This window comes from Festucalex cinctus, chromosome 7 (genome assembly GCF_051991245.1).
Source record: "Festucalex cinctus isolate MCC-2025b chromosome 7, RoL_Fcin_1.0, whole genome shotgun sequence".
NCBI classification, from domain to species: domain Eukaryota; kingdom Metazoa; phylum Chordata; class Actinopteri; order Syngnathiformes; family Syngnathidae; genus Festucalex; species Festucalex cinctus.
The window spans coordinates 12,887,764-12,903,776 of NC_135417.1; the positions used below are offsets into that span (position 1 = coordinate 12,887,764).

Sequence of the window (16,013 nt, forward strand, 5' to 3'; positions counted from 1 at the left end):
TTGAACTGAATTTGCTCTTTAAGTTTTAAACTCTACTCAAACCCCTTTGTTTACCACTAAAATGTTTTTATTTTATGACTGTGAGTAGTTAAAGAGATATATCTGAGTGTCATTTTATATTTCTGCCCAACAACAAAAGTACAGCTGCAGATTCCTTCTCTTAAAAAAATAATAAAATTACATTAAAAATCCTCATCAATGTCTTAGTACTATTGTAGTGTTGAGGTTAATTTGTATGCCAGCATAGTTTGTGTATATATTTTATATTTGTAATTCCCCCCCCCCCCCCCTTAATATCTCAAGGCTTCCAATGTTCATGCAGTAAGTAGCCAATGGTATTACAGTATTCATCTATCAATCATATTCGTTGAAATTTGGTGTAGGTGCCAGCTTTGTGGCACACACTGAAGAGTATTTAATTGGTGATTGGTAAATTGGATGTCTGTCACGTGGTATGGGTGTGGTTGGTCAGCACAGGTGATAAATCAGCTGTTCACTTGGTGGAAGGGTTCCTTTTCCTTTCAACTGTCACAAGGTGAGACTGGGGAGAGCCGTTGTTATTTTGGATTACACATCAACGAGCATCGATACCATCCTCAAGATTGCGGCAAGTGCACCGGATTATGGGTGCGGCCGTTGGAGCGATGGAGAAAATGCACACGTGGACAGCCAGCACGTCGAACAGGTAGGGATTCCCCCGTTTCGGCCTCTTGGTGGATACAATTGTAAACGGAGAGTCACCTACATTTAGTATTATAAGCACTAAACTAAAAAAAACTATGTATGTCATGGAAAAATATGTGTTTCATGATAAACCAGCTAACAATTCGGCTCCTCGAGGGCCGCAGTCGCAGTCCAACATGTTTTAGAGGTTTCCCTCCTCAAACACACCTGAATCAAATAATCAGGATTGTTATTTGTTTATTGTGTTGTTTGAGGACATTATTTATTTAGGTTATTACAGTGTGTATTTGTCATAAAAAGAAAATGTCAGAAGACACATGCACTGCTTCTTAGATTTTACTCAGTTTCCAGTAGTGTTTACCAGGGAATTTAAACCGAATTCAAATCTTTTAACGGACTTTCTAAAAATACACAACCGTTTGTTGAGTTCATTATAAGCAATATATGTTGTTGCTTTCTCCCGATAAAAATTCCTGGGGCCACTTCCAAACATGAATGGAATTTAGACACACACTCCAGGGTGGTACAGTGAAAGATTGTTTTTCACTTACGTTTATTTTCTCAAAGGCTTTGGAAGAAAAATAAGCGACCACACCTCATAGTGTGATTTTCTGCCCAGAGGCAGACCGCAGTTTTATGAGGCTGCAGCAAAATGGGGCAAGTTTGATTGTTTTGTGGGTAAACCTTGTGCTGTAGAAGGCATAGTAGCGCTTGGATTACAGAAAAAAATTGTTTTGATGTGGCAGGCATTAATACATTATTTCCTCTCATAGGTACTGAGACCCAAATATTTGCTTGGAAATTGAACACGGTAAAAAAAAAAAAAAAGTCCCACCAAAACTTATAAATCGGTGAGGTCCTACTTTAATAATAAATGTATTTGTTGGGATTAGTGCTCAATACTACTCAAAATCAGTAATTCTTTCATTCTACTGACTTGTAGGAGATCAAATATAGTGACTTTAAATGTTTTTCATTTCTTTGTTGTTGCTATATCGTCATTTTCAAATTTCTGTACAGTACTACTGTAGCCATAAATACAATCATTCAAATCATTTGGCTCCGTTGCCTGTTAGAATTTAATTTTCAGATTTATTTTGCCTCCGGCGTGTTCCGCCAGCCAAAGTCAACACAGTTTAGCAGTGCGTACATTGCGCCATTGCATCACCCAAATTTACATACAAAGTTACATATATTTCATTTACTTTATTTTCTATGTGATTTTTTTTTTTTTTTTTCAGGTGTTTTATTGCAGTTAATATTTCCATCAAATGCAACGTTTCTGTATCGATTGAGCATGGCAGCACCACGAAACATTGATCTATAGTGCGTCTTAAAAACATTTGGCAACATGGCGTATAGGAAAGAGTGATGCTTTCTAATATATATATATAACGTTGCAATCCAAAATATCAAGTACATCGTCATATCACTTTGGGACAACGTTGGAGAATTGCATATAAATGATACAATTTAACACAAGTAATTGACTTTCACATTTATTGGTGTCTCAACTCAGATGTTATGTCTTTCAGATCAACTGATGCAAACATCTCTAACAGTCTGTGATATCCTGTCACCACTAGTAGTAGTCTGGAAACACATAGTAAACAAAATACAACATTTGTTAGACATAATTATTTGATAAATGTTGACATTTTCCAAATAAAAAAACAATATCACAAGTTTCAGTGCTGAAAAATTCCTAAGTGAATTTTACTGTAATGTGCGATTGGATTTGCATAAACGCAAATGTGCTCATGAGCAAACTGGCCTTCATTTGTTTTCAATACGGACTGATCACATTGGGGTATATGCCACAGAGGAGTGGCAATGCGAGTGTTGGGACGCGCCCTGTGTGTCGTAGCAGTGGCGGCAAACGGCGTAGACGTGCGACTTACGGAAGTCGTAAATCCGTTGCAGTTACACCACAAAGACGATAAACAAACAAAAAAGAAGTGCAGGGACATCACCGTGCTCTGATTACAAAGTGCTTGGTTAGGTCTTTGGGTATCCGGAGGCCCGAAAAAGTTCGAGGCAGTTGACTGTGATGAGGGCACCGGTCAGCTGTCGCCACTGTCTGGTCACAGGGTTCTTCATTTTATCGAGGACCAGGTGGAGGTCTTGAATCATGTCTCTGTAACTGTTTCCGTAATGTTGACTCCAGGAGAACAAGAAGTCGTAAGCAGGTTTCCACATCAACTGCAACAATAATACAGTATCTGTTTTAAAATATCATGAGCTGCACTTTTAAAAACAAATCAACACCAGTAACAAAAGTGGCCAAACTGTCAAACATTGGTCCGCCGAAAACAACACGCTCATTATGATAAGCCAGAGTGTCATCACAATAACTGCAGTTCAGAAAAACGAGAAGATAGATGAACCGACCTGAGGCCCGACTTCTCCATTCATTCCTCGGTGCGGTGCCTCGTAGACGGCGATCTGAGCACTGGTCAGCTTTCCCGTTTTGTCTGCGAGCTCTCGCCATCGAATCCCAAGTTCCACGGCGGTGGACAGGATAACCGTGTTCTGAATCAGCTGAGCCACAAGTTTGATGCTGTCCATCTTTAACAGACCCTGAAAGGACAAACGCAGCAGTACGTTGCTGGAGTGAGATTACCGAGAGGTCTTGTTGTTGGTGTGGACTTTTCAAATGAAATGTTCTTACAGCGGCGAGTTCGTGAAGGAATTTCTTGCCACTATTCTCGGCGTGGCAGTCTTCTTTCAGCTTTTCCAGCACACAGGCCACCTTATCAGCTTCCGTTTCAGCAACTCTGCGAGTGATGCTGTCCAGTGACAGGTTGCAATACCCCAAAGCATCTGCAAAACCTCTCCAGTCGGTTATATGCTCTGTGACGAGTGTCTGGATGGCAGAATACATGTAAGTAAGCTTCTTGAAGGGCTGCGTCATGTTGTCCAGGAGGAGCGCTGTGGTCACGCGAATGCCGCTAAAGTCAATCACTTGATCCGCCGTAATGACCTTGACATTTTTGCAATGGACCAAACCAGTTCTGCCCCTGAGGAATCCAATGTACCACTCCTTTGCCTTTGAATTCCCTACCGATCTGACGGTCGCCTTTGACAGGAGAGCCACAGTGTCTCCTTTGAAGTACTCCAGTAGGTAGTCCACACGGGACTGACGGAGAACCGTCTTGAGGGCTACGCCGTACCATTTTAAGTTCACAGGTCTATCTTTAAATCCAGGGAAATCTGGCACCTGGTCTTCAGGGATAGAGGATGTTCCTGACATCTCCACCTCTTTTCTACTTGTCCGATTTGACGTACGTTTTTCACATCGAATGGGTGCTGCCGGAGGTGAAGGGACCTGGAAACATGCAACGGTTGTAGAGTTGGGTTCGGTTACTTTGAGGTCTAACTGAAAAGGACTTATGTCTTTTCTGCTCGCATAAGATAAGGCCACCGGTAAATGCAACACCGTCCCAATTTTCAGCTGGCTCTGCCTCACTTCTTTCACCTTGTCCTCAAGTCGTATTTTAAACATGGAGTCTTTGATACTCGTGCTGACAAGCAGGTCATGCAGCAGGTTGTCAGTCCTGAGGTGATGCGCTCCCCACAGCTGCAGCACGAGTGGAGGCAGTTGCTTGTTTCCTCGACAAATATCTGAAAAGGGAAGCTTTGGTGGTACCTCCTCGTGACAACAGACAACTATTACTACCTTGAAGGATGGATGGATGTACCTGGGGCCATAAACGGCGACTGTAATTTGGCGGCGAAGGTAGTCCCAGACTGACAAAGCCGGGGACTGAATGGCGGAGGCCTCTGCGACCGCGATCATGTAAAAATGCGTCTTCAACTGCTGGAGCTTCATCCGCATCACGTTATTGAAAATCTCGCAGTCGTTCACTTTAACATAGGGTCCTTCTCGTTTGTAAGACAAGAGTCCGACCACCGTGGTCAATACTTGACTTAATGGGTCGCTCCTCACCTCTCCGGACAACTTGATCTTCAGGGAGATTGGACCCTTTGTGTTGATGTTGCTGAGCACAACTTCCAGTAGAGGACTCATAGTGGTGATGTAGTTGTTGTTGAGTCCAGGAGGAGGGTCAAGCATTGCCTTCAGTGTTACTTCCTGAACTTCGCCAGGGGGGACGTGGCCTTCTGGGACACAAATGCTAATTTCAGAGTCTGGCAGTTGGACTGTCCCTCCATCATGGCCGATCTTGGAGATGACCTGAAAGTTTGTTGCCTGAGTCTGAGCCCATCCAGGACTCTGGCTGATCACATTTAGGTCCAGGCAAGAGCGTGTTAACTGCCGGTGGCTCAGCCAAGCCATCTTATAAGCTTCTCTATCGTTTTTTAGCCACTCAAAATCAGGATTTAGAACCGGCTGTGGCGGTTTGAAGCTGCCCCCCCTCTTTGGTGCCTTCCTCTCAAAATATCCATCCAGGATGTCGGTGGCACTCCTCCATCTCCCGGATTTGTTGTTAGCGTTGTCTTTCTTCTCCAGAAAGTTCCCCGCGTTGCCCTCATCTGAACATATGCTAATGCTGTCCCCATTTTCTGTATCCGAGTGGTTTCTCGTCCCTGGGAATGTGTCGGAAATCAGTTGATCTGAGTTGTTGTGTACAATATCACCTAAGAAAGGATTCGATTCAGACAGCTGGTTCCAAAAGGGATTTTGTCTTGACTTGTCATAGCTGATAGGCACATTTCCATCTATTAAAAATAAATGAGTTCATCAGTAATTCTGCTTTGAAGATTTACCTTCATTAAATGATATTGCCTACAATATGAAGGCGTTACCATTCAAAGCATTTTCCTCCAGATCAATCAGCGTCCCCTCAGATTTGCTTCTTACAAGACTCCCTGCACGTGGCAAGGAGTTTGCCATATTTTCATCTGTAAATGTGAAAAACAACAACGTACTGTGATTAGAAAATAAGGAGTCTGAAAAGAGCTGCTAAGAGGAAGCAGTAATACTCCATTTGAGTCAGATAGCGCTGTTGGACCAAAAAAAAAAACAACAACCTGTATTGACATTCCAACATGTAAACAAATGGCATCGTCAAGGCAATAGTGTGTGAAATCACTTACTGTTTAACAACACATACCTCTTCCAGATAACTACAGTCATCTATTTTTGACATTGCCAACAACTTCAATGTTGTTTTTCAACACAAGATGTCACTATTGGATTCTTTAACATGTTGTACTTTGTTTTGTTTTTTTTACACTTGGATTCACGTGGGCGATAGTTTGACCCAACAGATTTTGTAACTGTTGATTATGTCCTGTAATGTAATACTTATAAGAAGCATTGATTCCATAATGGATTGTCTGACCCTAGTGGTTCCATTGTACCTAACAACGAAATGTTATTCTAAACTGCCCTACTCTCGATTTGATAAGACGGTCACATTATTTAAATAATAATTTTGTATACATAAACAGTAACATATGATAAAAGAATAGCTTTGAATTGTTTTATATGAATGAAAGTATCTTGTTGATTGTAAAGGTGAGATGAAAAAGTATCAACATTTGCTTACATGCAGCTTTGGTCAACGATTTGCGAAAACGATCAATATCGTCACAACTACAAATGCTTTTCGTATACGGCCCAGATGTAAACATTTCACAGAACTTTGAAAACAACAAATCCACCCAAACCATCATCACGTTAATGTTTACAGTGCAGACATCCTGTCTGTCTCTCTGGCAGAGAAACAGGACCCAAAGTGGAAGAAAGCCCCAGTTGTCAATGTGTCATCAACCCATTCATGACATGTCACAGTGAGTCAGTAATGTGTTTTCTTACAACCAGTGCACAAAACAGGTTGGTCTTGTCAGACATTATGAAGTTTACAGTCACTTCTCTCTGTGGCTCTAGTTTGACATCAAACGTGTCTATAAGGGAACAAAATGTCTATTCTTACCACTGTATTGAGCTAATCATCTCAGCAAACGTCATAAAACAGACATTTTTATCACATTTGAATACAATTCAAATGAATGCAAGTTCACGTCACAAAGCAGCTAAACTGAATAACCGTCTCGACAGGTGACGAGTGGTTACACATTAATGACGCTTAAACTACATTTGTCTCTTAAGGATAGAGCCATTTCTCTATAAAACATTCCAAAAAAAAAAAAAATCTCTCACCGTCGGCATGAGATGTTCGTAGTTTTCCCTCGCTGTCAGAAAAAGAGTCCGACTCGGCTCCACAAACATTGGCACTTTGTTTTTAGACTTGTGAAGCGTGTCCTCGTCACGGTTCCGTTCTGCCCCCACGCGCGCTGAGCATGCTGGGACGGCGAGTCTCAAGTGGCGCACGTCAACGTGGCAGAGGAGGGGCCTGTCCGCATTACGGTACTACAACTCCCATGATGCACCTTTGTGTTTACGCACTGGACCTTGCAACACCTGAAACTGAGCGGCGGTTTCGAGAGCTTCCAGATAAGCGTGCCGCTGACGAATGACGTCATACAGGAAGGCAATAAATAAACGCGTGTGATTAATATAATTTACATTTCATTTGGGGAGGAGGCGTGAGAGAGTAAAACGCAGGAAATTATGCCATTCAAGTATCCAGTGGTCATAAGTATGAAGGGTGTTTTTTTTTTTTTCTTTTTTTTTCTTTTTTTTTTCTCCCCCTCTCCCATAAATTGATTTTTTTTTCTATTTGTTTAGGTATCACTGCTCCTTATGTGATAAAATCCCAAACGAAGGTTAACTGGTGTTAATCTCGTCAAGGACAGCAACTGCTATATTAACCATTTACTCGTTAACCATATGAAGTCTGGTGTGTTTATAAGGCAAGGCAAGTTTATTTCTGCAGCACATTTCATGCACAAAGCAAATTAAGATTGCACAGCAACCAAGTATGGCTATTTACAAACTTGTTTTTCTATACAATAATACTTATACACGAAGCTATCCATATACAGGGGCCCAGGGGGTCAACATTTATTGCTGATTTGACCTCTGTTGAAGGTCTTGAAACTTGTTTAAAAAAAAGGGAAAAAGTGCAAAATACAAGTCCATCTCCCCATGTTTATTCTACGAATTTAAATGTGTTTAATAGAGTTGTACTTATCTTACTTCTGCACTATATTGACCCTCTTACGATTGCAAGTAAATTGACGTCATGGGTCAACGCGAAGGTGTTTTCACTTGTGAGCCACATGGTGGCGCCATTTCTCTAACATTCGTTTCATTCTCAACTTGGCTCTACCAAGCCAAGTTTTTCAAATTTCAAAACTGATTTTCAAATAATATAAAAAAATGTACTGGTGGGTTACATTGATAATAAATGCTCACTGAGCTGAAGTCACGCAAGATTTGCTTTTGTGCACGATAATTAGTTTTCTATGACTTTTTGTTTTCTCTCCAGAAAATGTTGTTTGGACCTTTGGAGGTTTTGAGTGTTGCACTCTTGAGCGCTTTGCTAATTGACACCTCCACCGTCGCATCTCGAATGATATTTCGACATGTTGGAAAACTAGAATGATATCATTTTTTCAGTTTGTCACAATATTCTAATTTTGCTTAAATTGTGCACAAGTTATTAATTCATGACAGATTGTTGTTCATCTATCTTTGCCATCAATGCATAGTGACAAGCAGAATACTGATATGCTCTGCCATTAAATTGCAGAACGTACCATAATTTTTTGTGTATCCATCTGTTGGTTTCATATACCAGAATAAATCATAACTTTGCGATCAATGAAACAAACCCAGATTGGAGTCAAATTTGGGAGTCTTTTTGTAGCAAGTTTTTCTGATGTAAAAAAATGGATGCCAGAAGTTAAATAAATGAAATAATATGGAGCCAATCAAAACAAAACTACTTGTACGCTTTTATTTTCCATCTTGAATACTTTTCCATGACAATTGGTCGTTTGATTGTTTCGCTCAATTCAACAGGTGAGAAACAACTTGGCTATCAAAATCAATCGAAATTGCGGACAACTTTGAAAATGAAACCCTGTCACAGTTGCTCCAATTACGCTGACTTGTTTTACTCATCTTCGAGTCTTATCCAATCGTTTGTAGTTTGTTGGCAGTGGTCGTTACCAAGTCTGTGATTTGGTCTGGGGAAAGACTTGCAACAGTTGATTTTGAAACGATTTCGTCACGTTTACTGCTACTTTTTTCCATCCATGATTGACAGCTCAGCCCTCTGATCAGATATCTGCTTGCACCTTCATGGAGAGCAGATGATGATGATGATGATGATGATGATGATGATGATGGCCTGAGAGGATTTCACTTGACCATCATCTAATGCTTCATATGCTTTTTGTATTTTTTTTTATTTAAAAAAAAAATGTTTTGAAGTCGGCTATCATCCATGTTTGATCATTTTTTAATCATATCTAGTAATTAGGCATAAAATAGTGACAAACTTTCCTAAAATCAAAATCCTGTTTTAAGTATAGCCTCACTTGCACATAAAGATTAAACAATAACCAAAAAATAGATGTTGTTTGTGCACCTAATTAAGTGCTAAGTATTCTTAATCAATGCTGTTGCTTAAGTTTAAAGTATGCAGGCTGTCATGTTTCATTTATAGAAAGATGCCCCTCCCCCAAAAAACAAAAAAAAAACACCATTGAATAATTTTGTGTTATGTTTGAAAACAAAACTTGTTCATTGTTTTGTCAGCATCCGAAACGTACATTTTAAACGATAGAGGGCGCTCAAAGGTTGCCTATTGAAAGTAAACGTTTCAACTTCACTGTTTGCTCCTTCTTCAAATCGAGGCGACTTTAGTAAAAGCAGTTTTCCGATATCACATTTTGTAGAAATGTTTTAGATTTTTTGGCCATTGGAGTTTTTGTTACTCGCATCTCCTCTTGCATGCATTGCAACAAAAATATACAGAAAAAAAGTAAGTTGGATTCACCTTGAGGGTTATAATCACTATGTGAAATAAAAAGTTGAAATTAAATTAAAAACAGTTCAATAATATAAAACATGCGTTTCATTTTATAATGCAACTATAAATAAATTGGAACTTCTGTCCTCTGTCCCTTAAGTTTTTTTTTTTTTTTTTTTTAGTAAATTTTGTAACCTATTTTTATTTATTTATTTTATTCCTCCGAATGTTAACTACTGTTTCTTGATGCTTATGTGTTGTCTTTCCTCATGTAAAGCACATTGAGTTGCCTTGTGTATGAAATGTGCTATACAAATAAACTTGCCTTGCCTATGACCAAAAGCTCTTGAAGCTGTCTTTTAAAAATATCAAATTTAAATTCCTGGTAAAAAAAAAATACTTGGTGTGAATTGTAGCGTTTATTCGCAAGACTTGCGCGATTCCCCCTGCAAGCCCCCCACAGCCGCCGCGTGCCCATTCTCAAATGTTGACATAGTTTTGTCGTCATATTTCTGTTCAAACGCATTGAACTGTATGTCATTTGAATTAAATACCAAATTGAAATAGATCAGTGAACTTTTTATGCCGCACGAATCAGAAGCTAAAATTCATCCTCGATGACGTCAAACTTGTCAATGATTGAACAATTGCACACATCTGCTCTTATATCGACCTGGAGGAATTTTCATATTTTCATTTGCTGATTGTAAACCGCCGACCGCATTTTTTTTTTTTTCGTTTTATTGAACAAAAATAAGATCCTCTTCATGTGAAATACGAACAAGCTTAACAAGGGGGAAAAAGTAACCTACTTTAAAAATACTTGTAATTATAACCAAAAAAAATAAATATCGGTTTTTGTTGCATTTAATCGACCCAACAAAGTGACTCTTGAGTCCATACTTGACTTTATTGAGTGGCTCACATAAAAAGCCATTCTCAGAAGGAGGAATTGTCAAATTAAAATCACTTTACAACATGCTTCCTTAAATAAAATAAAAATAAAAACAAAAGCAAAAGCAAGAGTGGGTAAACAGAAACTCATTTCCAAACCTTACAAAACAATTCAAAAGTGCGCCTAATTGATAATAGACCCCTAAAGACAAGAAAAGTCCTGCAGGTTAAATATAGAACTCCCCACAATACATTTTATATCATGTCAAAGAAAAAACAAAACAAACAAAATCAAAGTACATCTCCGTATTTTCAAATATTTACTAGAGTTGATATACAACTAGAAATAACTATACAAAATCGTCTCCTGGACAAATACATTATTATACTCACCTGTGACATGTGATATTCTAACCTACATGTTCAATATTTACAGCACATTTTGCAGAGACCGCAACTGCAAACTTTCTTTTTTTCACGCACATGTTGACTGGACACAAGTTTGTGTTTGTTTGTGTAACGATCAGATATATAACAAAACCATATTCATACTCCATTTATCTCATAGCGACCTCTGTTCATCTCTCCTTCTTATTTTTAAAGTGCCAGAGTTTGCCCGTGAACAAAATGTATGACAGCACAATTTTTTTTTTTTTTTTTTTTGCAGCCACTCCAAAAAAAAAAAAAATACACAATATAAGGCATGAATCAAACTTTTTTGTTTTTTCCCTCACTATATGCTGATATTTCTATTGGAACAGCAACATGTCAATAAAAAAAAAAAAATGTATATTCTGATTTCTCAATAGATGACATGATGGAGCATTGCAATGTATGCTCACTATATGACGTCATTACTCAATAATGCACAGGCCTATATTTTCCCCAACTAATGACATTCTTACATTTACACTCAAATGTATTCATTTTTAGTGTGCAGGCCGAATAAAATACAATAAAATACACGTATGGAGCATTGTGTATTAAGAGTTGCTCAACATTTTTTGGGCCAATTTTTTGGAATAAATGCAATGCATCATTGTGAATATAGAAGTTTAAAAAAAAAAAAAAAAAAAGGTGCAGGCCTATTTTCTCAATAAAAGATTTGGATCTTTTATATGCGCAGCGAAAACGCAGTTAAAGTTTTGCTGTTCATTTAACTCCTGAAGTGTCATTTTAACATTTTCAGAATTAAATTGTGTCCAGTGTATATTAATAGTAGAGTTGATCATAGTGTTAAATTAGCTCTGCATTTAACACTTTCACAAGTGCTGTTAACTGTTTTTAATATGAATCAATAATAGACGTTTGAAATGTGACATATAGGTGCTGACTTAACACTGTCAATTTTGCTTTGTATACTAAAGAATATATAATTTTATTTTTCGACAGAAAAAAAAATGTGTAGCCTAAGCCATTTTTTTTTTCAAATAAATTCATTCTAGCCTACAGTTAATTATACCGAAAAATGCATGCATGGGCTCATTTTCTTCATAAATGACAAATATTTTTGCACATATGGGTCCATTGTCAATTATTTGGAGTTAGTGTTTCTTGTATAGTCCTTAAAAAAAAATAATACAGGCCTGTTTTCACCACAAAAACGACGTGAAGTTCATGTGCACTTTCGTGTCCTTCCGGAGAAATGCATGAAATCTAAATGACACATTTTGTGCATCTCGACTAATTGGGAAACGTATTTTATGAATGAGCGCTTTTGCATTTTGAGAACTAAAGTTGACCTTTGAAGAAAAGTGTTGGCCTGAAACGGACCAAAAGTTGCTTCTATGTCCTGACGGTGGGAAATTGTGCACATTCGTCTCGCTTATTTTCCCCATTTTCGATGAGGGAGCATAAGTCGAGTATAATGTCCACCCGTGTCGTTTTTTCCATTTTGTCCGCGCATGCACGGCACGGAGCAAGTCAAAGGCCGTCGATGCCGACCACGCCCCGCCCGCCCTCGGCCTGGCGCAACAGGTCCGGCGAGTGGCACGGCGGGCTGCCCGGCGCGCTGTGCTCGCTGTCGGTGTCGCTGCCCCGCTTGCCCCCGCTGCCGCCCCCGCTGCCGCCGCCGGCGCTGTGAGTCTTGACGTGCTTGCTCAGGTGGTCGCTCCGCATGAACCGCTTGTTGCACACCGGGCAGGCGAACCTTTTCTCGCCGGTGTGCGTGCGCAGGTGCCGCTGCAGCTCGTCGGAGCGCGTGAACCTCTTGCCGCAAAAGAGCCAGTTGCACACGAACGGCCGCTCGCCGGTGTGCCAGCGCAAGTGCGCCTTCAGGTGGGACGTCTTGCCGTACACCTTCCCGCAGCCGGGGATGTGGCAGCTGTGCAGGCCCTTCCTGCGGAGGCTGGCGCCGGCCGGGCCCAGCCGCTCCGCCTCCTGACAGTTGGGGCAGTCGCAGGTGGCCCGGCCCGAGTAGCGCCGCGCGGAGGCGCGCGGGGACGCCGCCGCGATGGAGGCGGGCGGGGCCCCGGGCAGCATGGCGGCGCCCCCCCCCGCGCCGCTCAGCGGCGACGGCGCCGCGTCCGGGTACGAGGACAGCACCGGCTTGAAGCCGTCCATCAGGTGCTGGCCGCCGCTGGCCAACAGGTGCGGCGACGGGCTGCCGCCGAAGGCGGAGTGGCTCAAAGTGGAGTACTCGGCGGAATTGTATCCGCCCAGGGGGGAGTGCAAGGACGTCTGCAGTCCGCCGGAGTGGATCGCCCCGTTGGGGTTCTGCACGTCGATCCAGCCGGCTCCCACGTCCCACCAGGCGGACGGCGCCCCCGCGGCGGCCTCGCCCGCGGGGATGCCGGGATGCGACGACTTGAACCACGACTCGTACGGGTGCGCCACGCTCATCCTCGGGTAGATGCCCTGCAGGCCGTCCACGGACGCGTGCACCTTGGAGATGAACACCGGCTGGTGGCTCGACTCCGGGGCGCCGTTGGCCACGGACGCCTGGAACACGGAGTAGTCGTTGCCGAAGTGGGGGCCCGACGTGAGCGAGAAGGCGCTGGAGCCGCCGGAGGAGCCGGAGCCGAACGAGTCCGAGCCGGCCGAGCCGCTGCGGGACACGCCGAAGCCGGGCAGGCCCGAGCCCAGGCTGCAGCTGCTGCTGGCGCCGGCTCGCTTCCACGGGTGGAAGCCTTTCCCGAAAGACGAGGAATTGTCCGAAATGGCGGAAGGCGAAGGGCTCGGACTGCCGATTTTGTTGCATGTTGCCGCTAACATGGCTAAAGGAGTCGATCCCAATCTCGGCTCCTCCTGAAGGGACACGAAAGCAGCAAGTTAGTGACTCGACAACAAAAACAAAAAAAAACCCAAATCGCCACCTTCCTACCTGCTCCACAAACTTTTGCAAACAAGAGAAAGCGCACAACTTTTTATCCCATCTAAGTTCTACTGCCTTTGCGGTAACTTTGAACGTGTCAAATCCTCTCGCCAAGCAGCCAAATTGAAGCAGTAAAAAGTCCTTTTCGGAGACTCACCCCAAGAAGCGAAGTTGCCATCACACGCAAAAAAAACGCGGCCCTCCTCTGAGGATCTTTTTATAAATCCGAGCAGTGCTTTTCCTTTCCTTTTCTTTCCTTTTCTTTTTTTAGAGGTGTGCGACACAATGCTGCGTTCCGCCCATTCTTGCACCGTCCCGCGTCTCCTCTCCGGCTTTGAAGTGGCGCTGTGACGCGGGCGTCCAATCACGCGCGGCCGCCGCCGCCGCCGCCGCGCGGCCCCCGTCAGCTCATCAATAGAACAGACAGAAGCTCTCCACCCCCCCAGGACGCCCCCTCCATAAGAAAAGACAGCGGAAGGAAGGTAAAGTGAAATGAGAGGGAACAAGGAGGGAGGAATTAGGGGGCCACTTATTGAGATTTTTTTTTGTTTTCACTTTCCATAAATTAGAAGAATACCATTTTGCTCGTATGCGTCATGATAAACTTTGCACTTCCAAATTCACGTTTTTTTTTCATTCTTCAACTTAATATCCACAAAGTGAAAGGAGCATATAAAGGCTGCTTTGTTCTCCACCTGTGTGATCCTATATTGAAATAACTTTCACATAATTGACGTCAATTATGTTGGCGCTTTTGATGACTTGATCTCATACATTTTCAAAATTAAATACAAAAAAATAAAAAATAACCCTGCGAGCAAATATGGATAATATTTGGGGGTATTTATGGAAATACGTGATTGCATGGCTGAATATGGAATATAAATGTTGCTTCTCTTGAATGCGGTTCATCACTTTGCACGAGACATTTTTTTTTTTTAAGGTGCTGTTACGTAATAAGAAGAAAAGCGTTGAGATGAACTTGCCACTCTGCTTCTTCTCTATTTTGCATGCAGCGCGTATAAATACGTTTCATTTGAATTTCAAATTTAATAACACGGGAGGTTTTTAATCATCGGCGCTTTTTTATTTGTGTGATATTAACATGCTTATTGACCGGCTCTGTTGACCAGCTTGATCATTACAGGACAGGGAAAAGTTAATTAAAACGACCGGGGATTATTCATCACGTCATCTGCCTTGGCCGCGTCGCTTCCTTTATTGCACAGCGTGATAGATGGAGCGCCTGATTAATTCTTGTGTTTCTACCACTGGACATGAGCTTTCCAACCGCGGATTCATTCACACGACTTTGCTCGCAGGTGTATTAAAACAAACAAAACAAAGGCAACGTTGGGTTTTTTTTTTATGATGTCATACAGGTGCAAATGTTGATTAAAAAGCCATTTAAATGACGTTGCATCACGTTTTGCACGTGTTGCAAATATAGAAAGTAGTCCAATTGACGTGCATTTTTATGATGATTATTATATGTATTCTATTTACAGAATAAAAACTATTATTTCGTTGCTTAAAAAAACTCGATGGCGATTTAGGTGCAACAAAACAAATAAAAGATTTTTGCTGGGACTATTAATTTAAAATAAATACAAAAATGCGCTACTCATGAAAAATCAAAATAAAGCCAATGAATTATTCCATCCTCCGCAGCTGCGTTGTGCGCCGTCAATGTTGTCTTTGCACTGCATGTGCACACAAATCATACACTTGTATTTCCCTTAGCTTAAGTTGGGAAACAGTCTGCCAACCCCCCCCATTAGAATATGCAAAATTGATCCCTGGGAAAAAAAAAAAAAACGAGGTCAATATATGTCATAAAAAAATAAATCTGCGTATAATTATGCAATAATTGGGGGTGCTTCCGTTAAAAAAAAAAGAAAAAAGAATCCATTATAGCGATGTGAGTCTTGCACATGTGCAAGGGGGAGTGTGGGGGTGCCCGGGTGACAAATTAGCAAGTGATCATTGCAGCAAGGCCCGGGTCAAAGGTCAGCGTGACAGCCAGCATGTTGCATGTTGCATGTTGCTTGCGCTCACGTTTGCGGAGGACGAGCGAATATTGCGCAATTGGCATCTTCAGTGGCCTGTTGCGTTTGCGTTCAGACGGTTGCCGCAATTGGCTGCAACTGTAAGCCGCCCTCAACAGATGTCGCCATTGAAGGCTTTCTGTGGCGTGACATCAAACTCACAACCTGTCCCCTTGGATGCCATAATGAGCGACTTATTCTGGGCCGCTGAGCACCAACAAAGTC

General features: G+C 41.8%; 2 protein-coding genes and 1 long non-coding RNA gene across 4 annotated transcripts in view; 1 reads left to right on the forward strand and 2 right to left on the reverse strand.

Annotated features, from left to right (window-relative positions):
* The first annotated feature begins 321 nt into the window (after window positions 1-321).
* LOC144022926 (uncharacterized) overlaps window positions 322-16,013 on the forward strand; it is a 55,750-nt gene continuing 40,058 nt past the window's right edge. Inside the window, exon 1 of the long non-coding RNA XR_013284432.1 lies at window positions 322-685. This is a non-coding gene — a long non-coding RNA (uncharacterized LOC144022926). The remainder of the gene's footprint in view (window positions 686-16,013) is intronic.
* Window positions 2,171-7,049, reverse strand: macc1 (MET transcriptional regulator MACC1). The gene is made up of 5 exons (XM_077527954.1): window positions 6,812-7,049; window positions 5,452-5,547; window positions 3,356-5,364; window positions 3,076-3,264; window positions 2,171-2,886 (listed from the first exon to the last, which is right to left on the reverse strand). The coding sequence occupies exons 2-5, from the start codon at window positions 5,537-5,539 to the stop codon at window positions 2,683-2,685; spliced, it is 2,490 nt and encodes an 829-aa protein (XP_077384080.1). The 5' UTR covers window positions 5,540-5,547; window positions 6,812-7,049; the 3' UTR covers window positions 2,171-2,682.
* Window positions 10,423-14,981, reverse strand: sp8b (sp8 transcription factor b). Of its 2 annotated transcripts, none has more exons than XM_077528133.1 (2): window positions 13,898-14,981; window positions 10,423-13,673 (listed from the first exon to the last, which is right to left on the reverse strand). In XM_077528133.1, exons 1-2 carry the CDS (start codon window positions 13,916-13,918, stop codon window positions 12,351-12,353), a joined length of 1,344 nt encoding a protein of 447 aa, XP_077384259.1. In that variant the 5' UTR covers window positions 13,919-14,981; the 3' UTR covers window positions 10,423-12,350. The 2 variants fall into 2 exon arrangements, with proteins under 2 accessions (XP_077384259.1, XP_077384260.1); XM_077528134.1 differs by having other exon boundaries at window positions 13,750-14,981.